Here is a 19,169-nt window from a genome sequence, read left to right as displayed (position 1 = left end):
TACACCACTGCAGCTTGAATCCCGAATTCTTCTCTCTAAACACCTCGGCACAGTCCTCTCTGTCCCCCTCTCTCTTTTCTGGTAATATGTAAGTATGCTGGAGTGTGGGATCCATAGACTAACAACATGGTGAGATATGGAATGTTTATATCTTTTCACAAGGTGCCAAAGAAATTGTATTGACTCCCAAGCTCTCGGGCTCTGCAAGCAGTTTGGGGGCTAAACACAGCCTGCCTGCCTGTTCTGTTGTTCTCTGTCTCTGTCTCTGTCTCTGTCTCTCTCTCTCTCTCTCAAGTGTTAAAAGGATTCAAAAATAGAAGGATGGAGAGTAAACTTGGATGGGGTTCCCTCTGTGTCACGGAGTGTCAGGAGGCCAGCTGGCTAGTACGGACGGTCTCATGTACTCTGGAGAACGGGCACCGATTAAATATTTCTCAGAGTACATCACTGCATGTCCAGTCTCAACTGTTTAAATATGGAATTCCTTCTTCCCTGCCGTGCCCCTTTACGTAACGACCCCCTTATTTCCTACAGGATGCCACTCTCTCCAGTTCAGCCCAGCCTGAGATAATAGTTGTCCCTCTCTACCTGGTTAATACTGACAGAGGGCAAGAAGGCACTGCCAGAACTCCAGCATCTCTGGGGCCTCTTGGCCCCCCAAGCCCGGCGACCGCCCCTGCCGGCTCACCTCTGACCTTCCCGACCCTAGATGATTTCATTCCCCCTCGTCTGCAGAGGCGACCCCACCACAGCCAGCCGGCCAGCGCTTCTGGCCCCCACCCCCCCGTTAGCCAGACCCCGCCATCCTTCTCACCACCTCCTCCGCTGGTCCCTCCGGTACCGGAGGACCTCCACAGAGCCTCGGAGCCTGACCTCACGGGAGCTGTTTCAAGTACCGTAAGCTTGCTGGAACCCCCTCCTCAAAGCCTTCCTGAATGTCTGCTCCTGGCAGCGAAAAACCCCTTTCTCACTGAAGTGCTAAGTTCTGAGGGAAGTGTCCACCGCCACTGTGCTTGTGTGGTGACTGTTTGCTTTCCCCGGAGTGCATGCCTCCCGCGCGTGTTCATGGTTCTCCTGCAGCTGCTCACAGACCCCTCACGTCCCTCTTCCTGTCTGTCTTATTCGGAATGCGCATCTTCCTGAAAGAACTCCGTTTCCCTCAGAGAACCTCTGTGGCCTTTCCTTTGGCTCGCGATGCTCTTGAGAGGCCAAGCAGATGTGGTGTTGGAGAGCTGAGGAGCCATGTGGGAAAGCCGATGGCCGGCAGGTTCCCCACCAGGGAACAGTGAGCCTCCAGGGCTTTTGTTGATTTAGCAAGTAAACAAACTCTTTTATATGCAGCGATGGCAGAGAATGGTTAAAAAAGAGAGAGAGAATGGAGTTTAATGGAGCAAATGGATCTAAAAGCCTTGCACAAACGTTGGGACTGTTTTCTCCAAAGGCGTGTAATTGCTGGGGCCCCTGACTGGAGGCTCCCAGGGGCCTTTGTGACACAGCGTTGCTCCAGGAGTCGTGTGAAGGTAAAGAGCCCTGATACCTCAGGCCCCATCCTGTGAGGGACGAGTCCCCATTGTAGGTAGGAAAGCCCAAGTGGAAAAGCTGAATCAGGGTACCCAGTCTTTTCTCTCCTCAGGAGCTCTGGGAATCAAGAGGATCTGTGAGAACCTCAGAGTGAATTGTGAGATGGGGATGCATGGATCTACTCACAGGCCTGTGGGGTACAGTAGGACCAAGTATGTTAAACTTCTGTTATAGTGCTTCCCATGGAGAGAGCACTCAACTGTCAGCTACGTTGCCGAGGACTTGCCCTAGCAAGTGGGGGCCAGGGTTCTTAAAAGTAAGCTAGTGGCTAATTAGTTAACAGTTAATGAGCTCCTGCCGTGTTCTAGGCATCCTGCTAGATTCCATAGGTACAACTATGAACAGCGTGCAGCCTTTGCTTTCAAAGGGGTTTTTTGTGGATAGCATATTGGTTCTCAAGCTTAGCACACGAGATTATCTAAGAGGCAAGGAAGCTGGTTTAAATTGTCAATTCTAGATTATACTCCTAGAGTCCTGGAATAGGTCTGCAGAGGGGCCTAGGGCTCTGATTTGATCAGGCACATCCCAGGGGTTCTGTTGCTGAGGGTCCTCGGACCACAGTGGGTCCTGTAATTGGCTGATGAAGGTAAATGTTCAGTAACATCCCTGTGGCTCATTGAAGCCCTGTGGCTTCAGTCTACATGATTGATGCCAGTCATGTAGAAAGCAGGAGAACTTTTTGGCTTATAGGAGAATTTATAGCTAGATATCAGGCACCCCAAAGCTGGGAATGGCTTCATCCTGGTCTAGGACTTCTTCTCAGATCTCTAGATGCAACACAATGCAGTTAGGTCAGGACTCAACTGAACATGGCCCAGGGTCTTTAGATGTCCTTCTAGCTTTGAGCTTTGCAGCTCAAACCTGTTGGAGGAAAATGCTAGACTGTTCCTAATGCACTCCCCTCACCCCAGTGCAGCTTACAGGTGAATTGAGAAGCTGCTCTTTTTATAGGTGGTATCGATATTCTTCCCTCTGGCACAGAATATTTCTTCTTGAGCAGCATATAAAGTGAGATATTTTTAGTGTCCTGGTATACAATTGTGAGTAGTTTTCTTGTATACTCTCAAATTTATCACCTTTATAGATCTAGATTTTCGTACTGAATTTTGTTTCAGGTATGCCAGGACAGATTAGTTAGGAGTTTCCTCGATTTCTCAAACCTGACTGATCAGCCTGATAAAGACTTGCAGGGGAGACTTCAGTTGGCCTGAGAACTTCTGGTTTGGCCCCCGGTAACAGGTGAAAAAGGAAACCGCTTGGGATCCTCTACTGAATGAGAATTGTCGAGAAGAACAGGAGCCCGTAGGGATGGTGGCCAAGCCACAAGTTGATATTTGCTCAGTTTCTGCAGCTATTTAAGAGTAAGAGGGAAGAAGAAAATTCATGTTAATTGATCCACATTCTTTTAGTCAATAGCCATTTTTGTGATGTTCCAGAAATAAGCCTCGTGGCACAGAATAATATTTGTGTAATACTAATGTTCAGGTGATCCATCCAGACACCACAGTAGGCATTTATACTTTAAAGAGCCATATGCATGATTTTTTTGGTGTGTTTCTTGGGTGCATTATGGCCGAATTTTCATGAGTGTGTCATTTATCTTTATTAAATCACTTAGGAAGCAAATTAAGAGCAGAGTAATTTTTTTCTATTTTACAAATGAAAAAAAATGGAGATGAAGCACTTTTGAACAAGATCATATTGTGCCTCTCGAGTCTTGGAAAGATTTTGTTCACTAAACTGAACTGTTGCTCATAACTAACAGCTGCAACGTCAGGGCACTTTCCGAAGATTTGGAATGACCAAGCCAGTGTGATCCAGGAAGCCCCTACTGTGTGTCAGGAGCTGTCCCTGGTCCTGACACACTCTCTCTTGATGCTCACATGTTCTCTTGCTGCAGAAGTTGTTCAGAAACCCTTTGCTAATGGATGGCTCCAGTCATTCAGGTGGCATTTATCGAGCACCTACTGTCTGCAGGGTGTTGTGCTAAGTGCAGGGTGGGTGGGTCAAAAAAGAGGAAGGGAGGCATGGCTTTTGTCCTATGGGCACTTACAGAGAAGCTGATCTCTGGAGCATACTAATTGCTTTGAGCCATACTTTCCTCTGGAGAGTAACGATCAAAGTCTTGTTTTTCGAACCCTTTTGAGAATGATGTTCTGGCTAGAGGTCTACAAATTCCAAAATAGAAACTTGGCAAGATTTATAGATGTGATAGAGGAAACTGCCTACATATCCTTACTGCATTTCGAGGTCTTATTTTCCTGTCTTTAAGAAAGACTGGCATTATTCCCATCATGCAAATTATAACGTTAGTAGTAATGGGTTTATTGGTTTTTAGACCTCAGGTTTTTGAAGTCAGGATTTTCATAAGTCTTTATGACTTCAGAGATCTCTGTCACTCAATACTGCAGTGAAAAACAATGTCAGGATAGGACCGGAAAATATCCCAATCTCAGAAACAAATGCTAGTGAAGTTGTTGAGTGATGCAAATAATAAGAGTAGCTTTCTAAGAGTACCGATACTTAACTCCTCCTCATTCTTACATCTATGGCTCCTTGTGCTCGCATTGTCTCATGTTTCTTTAGACAAGTGTACTAAACTTTCCTGATTTTTCCCTTAAACCAGCTCTTGTTCTCAGATCACATTTGGAATTGCATGAGTCTTGCATGTTGTTCTACTTTGTTTTGAATTTCCTTTTTCAGTAACCGGATTGATCCACAGTTATTACCAGGTGAAAATAATGAATGATGTGGCTGAGAATTCCAGTAACACTCACCTTCCCTCTCTACCCTTACTAACACCAACAAAGAGACTAAGCATTCCAGCTTATACTTCTAACTGGAATTAGTGATGTCTCATTGATTACATTTCTTCCTGTAATTAAGGTCCTTGTAAAGCTTTAAATTTCTGCTTTTTAAAAAGCATCAACATTAGGTTTCATGTACTTACAGTTGGTTACAGTGTTTGTTTTCTTTTCAGGATTCAGGCCCTCTACTGAATGAAGTTTCTCCATCCCATGCTGGAACGGATTCCCAAATCTCTGCACCAGTTAGCAAACCATCATCTGCCTACCCCTCTACGACAATTGTCAATCCTACTATTGTGCTCTTGCAACACAATCGAGGTAAGAGAGCTTCAGAGAACCCCTCCCCCCAGCTCACTGGCATCAACATAGCTGTTCTGTGACTTCAGGGGCAAGAATTCTGCCATTCCACAGAAATTTTCATAAACCCCATCCTTCTCCGAGGTCATCTGCCCTAGTCTTCTCCCTCCTGTGACCCACAGGGTAGACCACAGCAGGGAGGTAGGCCCCTGATTTGGCATGATGTTGGGCATCTGCATAAGTAAGCTGGTGTAGTATGTGTTCCACACGTTGGGTGTTCACAGTTGCCTTCAGATGATTCCACCAAAAAGAAAGAAAAGACAGAAGGGAAAAAGTCTGTGCGCCTTAACTCTTCATCATGAGATACCAAATCAGAGCTTCGCCTAGAAAATCTGGGTACAGTAATACTTCTTGTAATAAGTCATGTAGTTCTTTGACATCATGAATTTTCTAGAAAGCAAAATTTTGAGTACCAAAACTTAAAAACAAAAGAAAGCATAATGGGTGGAAACCTTTCTAAAATGTCAAACATGTTTTGGGGCCTCTAAAACAGGCTACTGGACTTTCTCTTTGTGACTCACCGGCCTTGATTCTTGCCAGCAGTTAATGCTCTTGGCTGTCATTCAGTGCACCCTCTGGGGACATGAGGCTCACGTGGCCCCTTAGAGCTCTGCTGAGGGTTTCCATGTGTGTTTTCTATAGTTTCTCGTACTGCTTCTGGTTGGCCCTTCCCCTTCTCTGAAGGGGCATCTTAGGTGAAGCCGAAGTGCTCTGAGGTAATAATTGTATATGTCGACCTTTCTGCTTTAAAACTTCAGAAGATGATGCTAAGTAAAGTCCCACGTTTTAACTTGTTGGAATTCAATAGAGGAATAAGCTTCCCCTTCACAAAAATCCTTTGCAGTGTGAAGTTGTGAAGCTGTTTCCTAGTGCAGAAAGGGCTGTCTAGTCTGAGTTTCATAGAACATGGAATGTTAATTATTTTATTCAGAGCTCAAAGCTGGGCACCCAGTCTTCCTTTTCTCAACTCCCTACTTGCCTGCTGCTCGCCCCATCCCCCACATAACTTGGATGAGAATGGAACTGGAGTCTATTTTTAATTGTTTTCCATGTTAAATGGAGTTTTCTGTTTCCTGCTTCTAACTTGTAAAACAGATGAATGAAACATTTTTTCTCACTTAAAATCTTCCCACTTGAATCTTAAGTAGTTATTTTAGGAATTTTATTTTTTTTTTCATTATGTGTGGCCTCCAAATTAACTGTCCTCCATGAATCTGTGTTCTTCCAAAGGTGATAAGGGTCCCAACCCCCACCCTAAACTATATAAAAGACCCCATTCTCCTTTCAGCAGGGTCATACCCCCTACTGGCAATGGCTTTCTCTGCCCAAACACTGTCCGTCATGCAGGACAAAGTGAAATTTTGATTCTCTGTGAACTTCTTTATGATTCATCTTTAAAAAAAAAAAAAAAAAATCCAGTCAAACAGAAGTAAGTTTGTTCCCGGAAGGAGAGGCAGTTTCTCTAAAAATGGGATTTATTCCCAAGGCAACTTGGTTTTTGGGAAATGCCAAAAGTAATGTCAGCCGCTTCCACGACGTCCCTCTGATGACACCTAGTGAGACATCTTTGGGCGCAGAAATGCCCAATTCTTTTTTGTTTCTTTGAGCAAACAGATTCCTCTTATTTGCCCAAATGTCTTTGCTTCTTGCCTTTCTCTCTTGTCCAGTCTTGCCCTTTGGGTTTAGAGATCAGATTCGTGCTGCCTGAATCACACATCCTTCAGAAAAAGGATACAAGTACGTTAGGGGGTTTTTTTTGGAATAAAAAGTAGCCTGTCGTGAAGAGCAAACCATATGTTCCCTAAGGAGGTGGAGCACCAAGAGTGGAGGAGAATGGAAACACCTAGCTTCGGATTCCTGATTGTCCGTGGGGAGTAGGTCGTGCGTTTCAGGCCTTGCTTTGCAATTTACCCGGCCTGGCAGCAGTGCTGGTAGACGGTAGCCATGAAAACAGTTTCTTCACTATTGCAGAGTCTCCTGAGAGAATGATAACTTTACTCTACTTCTGGAATTCTAATTTAGTCATCCTAAAAAAGGCTTACTTTTTTCTTGCCTAGACAGCCCCAGGGCACAGTGTGACAATAACCCTCTCTCTCCAAACCAGGCCCCCCGGTTGCAGACAAATGGGGGGCAGGGGGCACTGCACGTCTAGCCCAGCACTAACAGCCACGCACAACACGGCTCCTCGCCCCTCTCCTCGGCTTTCACACCACACATCTGAGGGCAGATCACTTAAAATCAGTCTGGAGGGAGAATTCGAACCAGAAAACTCAGGACTGAAGAGGCGCGTGGATCTCCTAGCTCAGAACTTCTCGGTCTTTAATGTGTACCGTCTTGAGAGGACACACTTGCGGATCCAGATTCAGGAGGTCTGAGGCAGGGCTGAGATTCTGCATTTTTTTCAGCAACTTGCAAGGCACATCGATGTCGCTGGTCCACGGACCACGTCGGAGAGCAAGAGTTGCCGTGGTTCCCAGACTCTGGATCTCATGGTCACATGAAGCGGTCTGGGAACTAGCCCAGGGTTGCTAATTTCTAACTTTGGTAAATAACACCCCTGAAGAACAACTGCTGTTATCCGTATCACATGTCATTCTCTAAAAGAAAGGCCATTTCATATCTCAGAAGTAGCGACGACATAGTCTTGGAAGTTGAATAAATTTGATTTTGCGTGGTAAGAAAGGCCTTGCCTCTAGCTGGCAGACTGGAGCTTGAGAGCCACAGATCCGGTGGGCACTTTGATGTGACGGATGAGGAAACAGGCTGAGAGCTGACGTGATTGGCCAGTAGCCTCCAGCAAGCTGCTGGCAGTGCTGAGCCTGGAGCTCTTTTGGGCTCCTGTTGTCCGGCTGATGTGAACTATGTCCACATCCAGAGGTGGACAGGCTGTTCCACAGGCTGAGCGAGGCCCTGCTGCTCTGTTTACTTCTTGCCCACATGGATTCTGGAGGGAGGGTGAGGCCGTAGCCAAGGCGGATGATGACAGCACCCAGGGGCTGGCAGGCGCTCTATTTTTATCTGTGTGGCTGCTTATATTTAGCAGCTTTGGAAGGTAAAGGTCATTTTTGTGTTTATCCCATAGCACGTACACACAGAACTCTCCAGAGGAGATATTGGCCTCCCCTCCCCACAAGTGCCCGGGAGGGTGAGGAACCGATAGACCTTCCATGTTAGGCAACAGCGATGGCCCGGCCATCGTGGTTGGAAAGAACCCTGGACTAGGAGTTGGGGGTCAAGGTTCTAGGCCCTGCTCTGATTTTCAGTGTCATCATGGGTAGTTTGTGCTGATTTTCTGAGACGTCTCAACCCACCTGACCTACCTGCTAGAGTTGTTGCAAAGATTAAAAGTGTTAACATGTGTGAAAGCTCTTAACACAATGTCTGGCATTTGGCAAAGCTCTCAGGAGACGGTAGCTGCCTTGGTTATGATTACAATTACATTTCCCTCCAAACGTAGTAAGACTGGGGTCTTTATAGGGTCCTGGTCCCTTGAAACCAGAGGAGTTGGGAGGGTCTCTTTCCATGATCAGATCACCTTGAAACCAGATATAACAACCAGAAGGCAGTGACTATTCCCTGAATCTTGGTGCAAATGTAGGAGGGTGGGCTGGGGGGGGTGAGGAGGCGGGACTAGGACACACCACGCCTAGATAAGAAAGCTGTGTTAATGCCCCTGCATTCGGCTGGATGTGGTGACTATGCAACATTTGACATCTAAGCCCAGGGACAGTTAGGGTGCCAATTTGGGGATGCTCACGAATTCTGGAGTGACTTCCCGGTCTTGCCTTGTCTGTGTAAATCTCATGATGTGTGTCCTTTCTCTTACCACAGAACAGCAGAAACGACTCAGTAGCCTTTCAGGTAGGTACCAAGTACTTATTTACATGCTAACACCTTTGATGTGTGCGCAGCATAGTCTGAGGAGCCCCTCTGCTATGCTGGGGACTCTGCTGCTGGACCACAAGGATGGTGAAAGCAGGCATGGTCCTGCCGCCTGCGGGCTAGTGGGAGCACACCCAATGGGTGACCCTAACCAGTACACCTGTTCGGTGCAGCTGTGATATGTGTCTTGATGGTAAGAACAGGGTACTCTGAATAAAAAGAACAAGGAGTTGTACCTTAGCACATTCATGAGAGCATTCATGGCAGGCCTTGCTGAAGAAGTCACCTTTCTGTTTGCTTCTATTCCTCTTCTAGGATGTGACAGGTCAGGGTTAGGAAATGTGGGCAAGTTCTTTTATTTGGGGGCAGCAAGCCCAGGTGCCAGTAAATGACCCTGCATGATGGACCTGGGTGAGAAACTCCAGACCAGCAGTGCCTGGAAGAGGGTGTGAGGACTGCTTCCTGAACTTGGGCAGGCATCAGAATCTCCTGGAGAGCTAGTCAAAACCCCAATTCCAGGCCACAGCTCCAGAGATTTGGATCTAATGCATATGGGTGAGAACTTACATTTTAACAGGTTCCCCAGTGATGCTGATGCTGCCCTGTGTACTGACCACACTGGGGCATCGCATTTCATCAGGAACTGACAGTGCTGGGCATGTATCTGACAGATCATCAGATGTCAGGGCTCATCCCGATAAAGTATGCAGCACTGAGGCAAGGCCAGGTGTGGAGGGAACAAACGCACAGCCAAACCTGTGAGGAAACCCAGGAATGGAAAGGTTTTACCATCTCCTTGTGGCTTTCTGCTTTGAGTCCTGGTTCTACTGCTTCCCGTTGGCAGAGCCTTAGGTTCCTAATGATCTAAGATGTGAGTTACTGTTATCAGTAGGCACCTCCATTGATTCGTTCGTCATTTTATTGAGTGCCTGCTTTGTATCAGGCCCTAAGCCAGGCTCGGTGGCCATGACTGGGCCTTTGAGCAGCCCGTGGTGTGCTGTGATGGTTCATAACCTTATTTTTGGTGATGGACTCATTTGGAGAATCTAATAAAGGCAGTAGATGCATTTCTAGAAAAAGCCACACGTGTCAAACGTGCATGTGGTGGATTGGTAGATACTTGTGAATCGGGGCAGGAATCCCTGATCTGGTGGGCACACACAAGCCACCGTTTTCTGAGCAGCTGCGTCACGATTTCTGTGTTCTTTCATGCTACTGCTGCCCTTGTGATCCGTGGAGAGCCTGGTGGGGAGAACATGGGCTTCTCACACCCTCTCAGCTTTATCGGGACTTGGCCCCAGGACCAGGACAGGCCATGGTTGAGCACAAGGTGCCCTTCGCTGCCCCCTCCTGACTTGCCACACCGACTCACTTCACTCCCTGGCCCCAGCCCAGGTTGCTGAGAACAGGGTGGCTCTGAAACAAAGGTAGCTCCTGTGAAGGAACGCCTTCTTGCCTTTGGGATTGGAAAGGAGCATGGAGTAGATGAAAAAGGTGCTCAGACACAAGTTAGGAGACCCAGAGTTTGGTCCTGGCTCTTTCCTCTTACAACTGTGTGTCCCTGGGTAAATGACTTTACCTCTCTGAGCCACAGCTTCCTCATGTGGGAAATGGGGATGATAATCCTTGTCCTTGCCTCAAAGAGGTGTAAGGATCACGTGTGACAGGAAGGGGGGTATGCCTTGCACACTGGAAAGTGCTCTGTAATGTTAGGGCTTCTCCACCAGGCTGGCAGGCTCAGGCCACTTCCTTGGCTCCAAAATGAGCCTAATGTTTCCATCTTCCTTGAGTTTTGGGACAGAGCCACTAATGGTATTTGATAGAGTGGGACATAAAGTAAGTGCACACTAAATGTTCGTTTTTGTTTAAAAAAAAAAAAAAAAGGCACCCTTTTGTTCAGAAGCCCTTGATGGAGAGAAGGCTGGCTGGGCTGACTCCAGTCACTGACTCCATCAGTGAGGCTTTGCCCATCATACCTGTGGTGGTGGCACATGGAGGGCCGCCCATCTCTCCCACTGTCCTTAATGGGTTTTTATTGAGCCTTTATGGGGCTTCTTGTTCCGAGATGCACTCGGGATTGAGTCCCACATGGTGTTTAGCCACCTCAAGTTCGTGGTCCTCTTGGGCAGATGGAGAGGAAAACAGGTCAGGGCTGGAGCACAGGGGCTGATATACGTTCTCAGGGAGATGTCAGCATTGCTGTGGCTCTCACTCAAAATCTGTGGGTGTGAAGAAAAGGAAAGCTGCCCACAAACACAGAGGCCCTGTCCTAAGTTGTCAGCATTGTCACTTATTTAACGACCCTTTGCAGCACCTTCCTTTTGAAATCAGTATAAAACTAGAAAGAAATGCTCCTGGATGTCCTGTTGAGGGGTCTGTATTTGCCTATTAAGAAATAGCAGCAAACCCTCATTGTAGATGTCAAAGGGTGGTCCTGTCACCTGCATGGTACAATGAAGTGTCACTTTGGGCTTTCACTATATATATTTAAAAAAGAAAAAAAATTTTTTTTGAGGCTGCAGTTCATCTCTCTGTACACTGAAATTCACTCAATCATGAATTGCATGATCACAAGCTTCTGAAGTGAAATAATTCAGGGCTCATTTCTGTAGATCTGAAGAACTCTGACAGCCTTGGAACAAGTCCATGAACTGTCAGCCTGAGTTTTGCAGTTAAGTGATTGTTGTTAGAGCCACCTGCCCTAACAATTAAAAAAAATTCTCTGGGCCTGAAAACCCTGAGAATGGCAAGTCTGTGCTCTGCTTCTGAAGAGAGGACGTTGGAGCAAGGAGTGGGAGCATCTCCAAGCACCAGGTGAGACGGCTCAAAATCAGCCTCACCTGCTGCTTGGTGGTGACACTTAGGAAGGCTTTTCCAGGTGGGAGGAAAATGCTCAGCAGAGCCATTTCAGGGGTAGACTTTGGTAACTTGCAATCCCCCCTACACTGCCAGGCTTCCTGCCAAATCCTTGTCCCTCCCTTCTGGGAGCCTGAGAACTCACCCCATAAAGCCAGTCTGGTAGTAACATCCTTTAAAGCTCATGGTGATGATGTCAGGGATCACATTTTCTGAAGCATTCACTAAGCTGAGTCTTGCACAGAAAGTTTAGAAACCGTTCTGTGGTCACAGAATGAGTACTTGGTTCAGAAGTTGGTTTATATACAAAATGGAATACTACTTGGCAGTGAGAAAGAATGAAATCTGACCTTTTGTAGCAACGTGGATGGAACTGGAGAGTGTTATGCTAAGTGAAATAAGTCATACAGAGAAAGACAGATACCATATGTTTTTTCACTCTTATGTGGATCCTGAGAAACTTAACAGAAGACCGTGGGGGAGGGGAAGGGAAAAAAAAAAAAAAAAGAGAGAGAGAGAGGGAGAGAGCCAAGCCATAAGAGACTCTTAAAAACTGAGAATAAACTGAGGGTTGATGCGGAGTGGGGGGGGGGGGGGGGTGGGTGATGGGCATTGAGGAGGGTACCTGTTGGGATGAGCCCTAGGTGTTGTATGGAAACCAATTTGACAATAAATTTCATATTTAAAAAAAAAAAAAAAGAAAGAAAAATCCAGGCAGTGTCGCTTTGTCGGGCAGGCAGGCTGTGAAGGTTGTAGAACCTGAGCCCAGCTGAAGCAACGTCACCCCACTTCCCCACCCCTCCTCCACACACCCCCTCCTCCGCCACACACCCCCCTCCTCCTCCACACCCCCCCCCTCCTCCTCCACACCCCCCCCCTCCTCCTCCACACCCCCCCCCTCCTCCTCCACACATGGTCATCTCTGACTTGGCTACAACTTTGCCTCTGCTCTCGGGTCCCTCCTTTTTACTGGATTTTAGTCTCGAGCCAGCACTCTGCACCTTTTCCTTTTCTAAAGATGAGAACCTCTCAGTAAACAGATCCTGACTCAGCATTTCCTAATGCCAGGGCATATCTCTGTCCTCTGTCCCCATCAGTCTCACCTCATGGGTGTCACTGCTAGGACTTAGACACCAACTCCCCCCCCACCCCAGCTTAAACCTTTTTCTTCCTTAACCTCCTGACCTGTCTGGTTGCCACCTGCCACAGTCCATGCCTGTGTGCTCACTCCCTCACTAGCTACTTCCCTACTTCCTGCTTGCGTGTTCATCGCTTTTCCTGCAATCTGGCATCTACCACCGCTGCCCTCTGAAACTTGCTCCCACCGGGGATCCTGTGACTCTTCTGCTTTGTTGAACCCCCTTTCTATGCTCTGGTTTTTCTTCCTTCCTTTATGGGTTGAAGCCCTCGCATCGCTGGCTTCAGCAACACCTCACTATTCCTTTCTGATTCATCTCCTCTCCGTCCGATAACTCCTGCATCCTTTGGGGGGTCCTTTTTGCTCTTCAGCATGTGATGTCAGCCCTTAACTCTGCCCGCACTTACCCCTCCATCTCCTTGACCTCAGCCATTGCTTTTATGCCGATGGCTTGGGAATTGCACTCCTGCCAGGGCCCCCTCACCGGGGCCCCGCTCCTCTATTTCTGCTTGGATGTCTCACTGTCAAAGTTACCATGCCTGAATGGAAACAGCCATCTCTCCCTGCCTTCCCCACCCCAGTCCCTTTACTAACTTCTGTTTGGATCAGTCCAGGCTCGAAACCTTGGTGCCATCTTTGAGGGAGGCAAGACAGGATATGGTTCAGAGAGAACTGCTGGAGTCAGGTATCCCTAGTCCAAATCCCAACTTGGCCACATGCCAGCTGTGTGACCTCGGGAAGGGTACTTTAACCTCTCTGTGCTTTGGCCCACTTAACTTTTTAAAAAATGGAGGGATAACAGTTTCTTCCTCATATAGTTATTGGGAGGATGAACTGAGGTAATGTATTTGAAGAATTTAGCACAGTACCTGGCACCTAATAAACTCAGAGTAGTTCAGAGTCCCCTTGCATTTCCTGATGGTGTTCCCTCTGCCTGGAACACCCTTCACTTCCCATCTGGCTGACTCCCTCTGAGAGGTCAGTCCGGAACCTCAGTTCCTCAGCTAAGTTGGATGCTGACTCTCAGCCCTGGTCATCCTGCATTCTCGTCCCTGGCTCCCTTGCCCTCTCTGCCCACGGGCCATCAGCTCCTTGAAGGCCCGCGCTCTGAGGGGTTCACCCTCATGGCCACAGGACATGTGCACGCATAGCCATAGTGCCTTCCTATGATAAGTGACGCGGCTTGGAATAACAGTATCAAAAGTAATTTTATAATCTGTAGACCACACGTGGTATGTTTATTAGCACTCTGTAACCTCTAGTCCTGAATCAAACTCTAATGTGCACTTAGCAACTTAAAGGCCAGATGGTAGATATTTCCATCTTCGCAGGCCATGCAGTTTCTGTTCGAGCTACTCAGCTCTGCCGTTGTAATTCAAAAGCATTCATAGATAATACATAATGAATGGGTGTGGCTATGTCCCAGTAGAACTTTACAAAAGCAGGTGACCAGGCCATAGTGTGCTGACCCACGCTTTAAGTGAAACTCCTTCTGATTGGGAATTTGCAAATACACCCCTCCCCTCCCCCCAGCTGGATTGTTTGGGAGATTTTTGCTTCAGAGCTAGCAGAAGAGCTTCAGCTGACAGCTGTTTCTCACTTCCAGATCCTGTCTCGGAAAGAAGAGTGGGAGAGCAGGACTTGGCACCAGCCCAGGAAAAACCCAGCTCACCTGGAAGGGCTCCTGAAAAAAAGGCAAAGGATGACAGTAGACGGGTGGCCAAGAGCGCTCAGGACCTAAGCGATGTTTCCATGGATGAAGTGGGCATCCCACTCCGGGTACGAACACTGACCCAGATGTCTTCCGTAGGCTTCCTCTTACACCAGTGACCAGTGTGCACCTGGGTGCTTGTGAGCCCCCCTGTGGTTTGTAAAGGCCTCACAAGGAAGTCCTCACCACGGCCCGCCCTCCAAGCCTGCTGAGGGCCACAGAGCCTCCCAGAGCTGTGTGCCAGCCTCCTGCCCCACCTCGGTCCTAACTGCATGACCTCAGAGTGCAGTAGCTTTTCCCCAAAACATGTTAGTGTTAATAAGTCTCATGAGAAAAGGGTTTTGGGTTCATGGGACTATAGGTAAAGGAGAGTGGGGCAAAGGCAGAGCGGTTTCTCTGCAGCTGAACTTCTGAGAAGCTCCGGGCACATGCGTGTTCAAGGGGAGATGTTGTGGGCATTGTTTCCAAGTCTCCCTTCTTTTGTCCATTGGAGCACACTCAGAAATTGTAGGTCCGGGATTACAGAACCCTGAAGAGAGTGTGGGGCTCAGGGTCCCTGGTAATGGGTTCAGGAAGACATTTCCCTGGATGAGAGATACCCCATCATCGGGGGTGAGCAAGAAACTAATGGAACCACAGAATGAATACAGGCTGCCCCAGATCTCCCCCTCTGTACTGGGGGGTGCCAGCCTTATGCAGGCCCTAAGGGATTCAATGGAAGCCTGACTTCTGAAGCTGGATTAGAGGGAATCCCATTTTTTGCCATGGGCCCTTCAGAACACTGGCTGCGATGTTTCTCTACAGTTTCCATGTAATGAACGGACTGGATTTTGTTTCCCTTTGGGGGAAGCCAGTAGAAATGGCAGTGGGCTAAGCCTCAGAAGAGCTGTTGTCTGGCCCTAAGTAATAATAAGTATATAATAAATAATAATAGGTAGAAAGGGAATTGTGACAGTAATTGTGGCTACCGCTTGCTGAATGCACCATCTCATCATTCACGCTACGAGGTGAACGCTGATATAATTCCCATTTTATAGATGAGGAAACAGGGACTCAAGAGTGATTCCGGTCCTGGCCAGGATTGCACATCCTGTGGGCGAAGGAGCAGTCTCTCTGAATCCCATACCCATGCCCCCTAACCATCATGTGGGGCAGCCCTCCCACTCACCTTCTCACCAGCCCTGTGACCTTGGGCATCATTTCGACTTTGTACCTCATTTCCTCATCTGTAAAATGGTAGTGAAAATATATCTGACCTAACTACCTATCCGTCCCCTTCCTTGTTTTATATTTGTCTTAAAAACAGCCCAGCTTTGTGGTTAAGATGAAAACTCTCTGGCATTGGCTGCTAGAATTGGTTACATTTTAATGTATGTGTTCTAAATCTGGCCCTCTCCAAGGTGACTTAGCTTACTCTGCTACAGAATAACCTGAAATGGGTGGGGGCTCGGCCTGATACAGAAATATCCTTTGTCTTTTATGTTTCTGGGAGGCTTTACTGTGTTTTAGTTGTCTATAAATGAAGACAGATTCTAAGAAATGAAATTTTAAAAAATTGAACACATTTCAAGAGGATCTTTGTTTATTCTTTTCAAAGTCTGCATTCCTTTTGGCCACCTATTCAGGTTGGAATCTCTTGGTTTATCTATTCTTAAAAGTTTTGCATTTTTAATAAAGATTTAAATGTAGGCTCACCAAGATGTATAGAGTTACGTGAGTTTTGACGTCCGATGTCACTTTCCATTGTGCTTTCATAATCATGGAGGTTCTGAAACGTGCTGACATTTTCCATTTTATTTTACCCTTTGCCTTTGTTTTTCTCTAGAACACCGAGCGATCAAAAGACTGGTACAAGACCATGTTTAAACAGATCCACAAGCTAAACAGAGGTACTGATTTTCATTTGTAGAAGCTGTGCTGTATTCCTATGTTGACTGATGTGGTGAGGACTTAGACTTGCTTTGCTAGGATGCCAGAAGACTGGGCCCTACGCTCGACCCATTGGGCACCAGCCTGCCTGAGCCCAACCATGCACATGCAGAGCAGAGTGGGGAGGGAGCGCTTGTGCCCTGCGTCACATGCGGGATTTTAGGTCAGCTCGCAAGTCCTCCCTCCCGGGTGTCGTGGGCTGCAGCAGGCTGAGCCCAGCATCTGCCTGCCCAGGATGTGAGCAGCTCTGACTCCCACCTGCTTCCAGCTTTCAGCGCAGCTCCCCGTGTCAGCCCGTGACTGCCTTGTAGGCAGAGCAAGTTGAGAAAGCACTGAACCTGGGAGTGAAGAAAACTGGTCTCACCTGGATTCAGTCCCACAAGCACTCGTGTGACCTTGGGCCGGTCACATGCCTCTCTGCATTTGTCCCTCTTCCTTTCCTCCAAAGGATGTTGCAGGGTCCAAATGAGCGCGAATTCTTCCTAATGAAGGAGAATGTGTGGTGCACCTGTAAGGTGTTAACATGAAAAATAATCTTCCCCAGCTGGGAGCCAGCACTTGGCAGGTAACCCTGAGAGTCAGTCAAGAGCTGACACACCAAAGCCCGCTGAAGCTCGAAGAGAAGCGCTTCCAAAGCAGGGGTCCCCTGGGCTATCAGCAGGGGATCCAGCATGGTGGGAGAACCCAGGCCAGTGCTCAGGCAGCTCATGACCCCTCCAGCTCCCATGCGCCTGTGCCACCAGTCAGCTGACAGGCAGGGATGCAGCTGCGCTGTGGGGAGGGTGCCCCTCCTCCCAGAGGCAGAGCATCCTGTCATTCCCTGTGGCCAAATCCAGTCTGGCCGCCTGGCAGATGACACATGAAGGCAAAGAGAAAGCATTCTGGTCGATGTTGGCCTGAGCCGCAGCAAATAACCAGTCTCTCTGATTAGCTGCGGCTGCCAGCTAAAGCCACTGTTAATTAGCTCCTGCAGCATTCACAGTGAAGCTGGCCATGCCTCTCTCCAAACTGTTTCAAAATTCCAAGATGCTCAATGTTTCTAAACCAAGGGTAAATCCACTTTGGTTGGGTAGCCGAGCTCAGTCATGGTGGTGATGCCTGAGGCTGGGTCTCCAATTGGGTGACGTCAGTTCTGCTGGTCACTTCCTAAAGCTGCTGTCCATTTCCCCCAGCAATCTGTGTTTCTCTCACCTTGAGACCTGGCTTTGGCAGCCCAAATGCCAAGACACAGGTGCATATGTGAACAGTATGTTGTTCTGCCCCACAGGCAGCATCTCTCCTGTTAGAGGGATTCACTCAACCCAAATTACAGGTTCTAAACAAAACTACCTGCCCTAATGGTAGACAGAGATGTGTGAAAAATTAAGAATCCACTTGTTTGTTTGGAAACTTGAAGCTTTGTACTAAATCCCTCTTGCTTACCAGATCCTCTGTATATGTAATTCTTGGTCCAAGAGGAAAAAGGGTATTGTCTCTTTAGATGTGTCTCAGTAATTCAGGCGAAAGGACTGGATTTTTCAAAGCAATTTGAGTTTCTTTCCTATCACTCGTGAAGCCTAGTACATTCCAGAATTCAAGGGGCCTGAATTGTGCGCGGATCCCTGTTCGTTCATTCTCTCCATTTGTATCTTCCTCTATTCTCTCTCCCAAACCTGCTCCTCTGCCTAGACACTCCTGAAGAAAACCCTTATTTCCCTACGTACCAATTCCCTGAACTTCCTGAAATCCAGCAAAATTCTGAAGGTACCATAAACTTAGACAGTGTATCTGTTGTCCTAGCCTTAAATTAATTCTTATAGTTCCATTATAGGAATAAGATTTGGCTTTTAGATTTTGTTTTTATAGTCATTTTCGGTTGGTGAAAGTCTCATTTGCATGATGTGCTATATTAAAATAACTAAGGCCTTTCTAATTCATTAATCTTGTTTTAAGTGTGATGCTGTGTGCTTTAATAACACTAAAATAGGTAATCGTTCAAAAGAGCCAACTGGGGATTTGTCAGTTCCTCCACTTTATGGTGGGTGGTTTCAAAATCCACTGCTTTTCTCTGCTACAGAGGACAATCCCTACACTCCTACCTACCAGTTTCCAGCATCTACTCCTAGTCCTAAATCTGAAGGTAATTAAAGGAAAATCACGTGCCTGTCTTTGTACTGGTGCTGTTACTTTCTTCTTCACCTTGGGGTTTTTTCTGGTGGCTAACGGGCTGTCTCCCAATCTTTTGCTTCCCCCAACCTTGTGCTTTGTGGTATTGCTTCACTCCTCACTGACTGTATGACCTGAGTCTATCCAGATGGATTTTCATACTGTTCCCTTGGAGTTTACATGATTAATTGGGTAACCGATGTAGCTTAGTTATAATGCTTTGAACGTGTGGGGCTCTGGGAAAAGCTGCCAGTGTTTGGGGTGGTCACATGGTGCTGGTGGCTGGGCAGTGACTCAGGGAGGCTGTTGTGATGCTGATGGGAGCGGGTAGACAGGCCCCCTGTCAACAACAGAAAAATTACCCACTTCCTACATGTGCAACAACTTGTCGCCAGCCCCCTCTTGTCATGGACCCTCAGGGTGCGTCTCCTTGGTAAGGAATTCCCAAAGAGGTTTCCAGGTATGAGGTTCAGCCATGGTGGGAGATGACATCTCTCGAAAATAAGGGTTTTGGCCAAGTGAGAAAATGTTTCGTGAAAGAGCTGGCTAGGAATTTGGACCTGCTGGGAAGGATGGCCACACTTGTATCTAAGACTTTTTTCTGGGGCAAGAAGTCTTGGTGTCAGAGAAGGTTATAAAAGGTAAGATAAAGGCACCATCCTGAGAATTATCCTGTCCTGGGGATCGTCTGATCTCTGGGTGAGTGACCCAGAGAGCGGGAAGTGGAGGGGTACACAGAGGACATTTCATTAAATGCTCTTCT

At 47.5% G+C, this 19,169-nt stretch overlaps 1 protein-coding gene across 50 annotated transcripts in view; it reads left to right on the top strand.

The window, feature by feature from the left end:
- Window positions 1-19,169, top strand: part of SORBS1 (sorbin and SH3 domain containing 1) — a 232,296-nt gene that overhangs the window by 138,355 nt on the left and 74,772 nt on the right. For 25 of the 50 annotated variants that reach the window (XM_058697251.1, XM_058697242.1, XM_058697240.1 and 22 more), the window contains 7 exons: window positions 535-897; window positions 4,562-4,706; window positions 8,577-8,606; window positions 14,228-14,400; window positions 16,158-16,221; window positions 17,930-18,004; window positions 18,318-18,380. In XM_058697251.1, coding sequence (XP_058553234.1) covers window positions 535-897; window positions 4,562-4,706; window positions 8,577-8,606; window positions 14,228-14,400; window positions 16,158-16,221; window positions 17,930-18,004; window positions 18,318-18,380 — 913 coding nt within the window. The remainder of the gene's footprint in view (window positions 1-534; window positions 898-4,561; window positions 4,707-8,576; window positions 8,607-14,227; window positions 14,401-16,157; window positions 16,222-17,929; window positions 18,005-18,317; window positions 18,381-19,169) is intronic. The other 25 variants (XM_058697244.1, XM_058697265.1, XM_058697268.1 and 22 more) reach the window with 5 other exon arrangements.

Source organism: Neofelis nebulosa, chromosome 13 (genome assembly GCF_028018385.1).
Source record: "Neofelis nebulosa isolate mNeoNeb1 chromosome 13, mNeoNeb1.pri, whole genome shotgun sequence".
NCBI classification, from domain to species: Eukaryota; Metazoa; Chordata; class Mammalia; order Carnivora; family Felidae; genus Neofelis; species Neofelis nebulosa.
The sequence above is the reverse complement of the archived record's forward strand: the minus strand, read 5'-3'. Positions and strand labels throughout refer to the sequence as shown.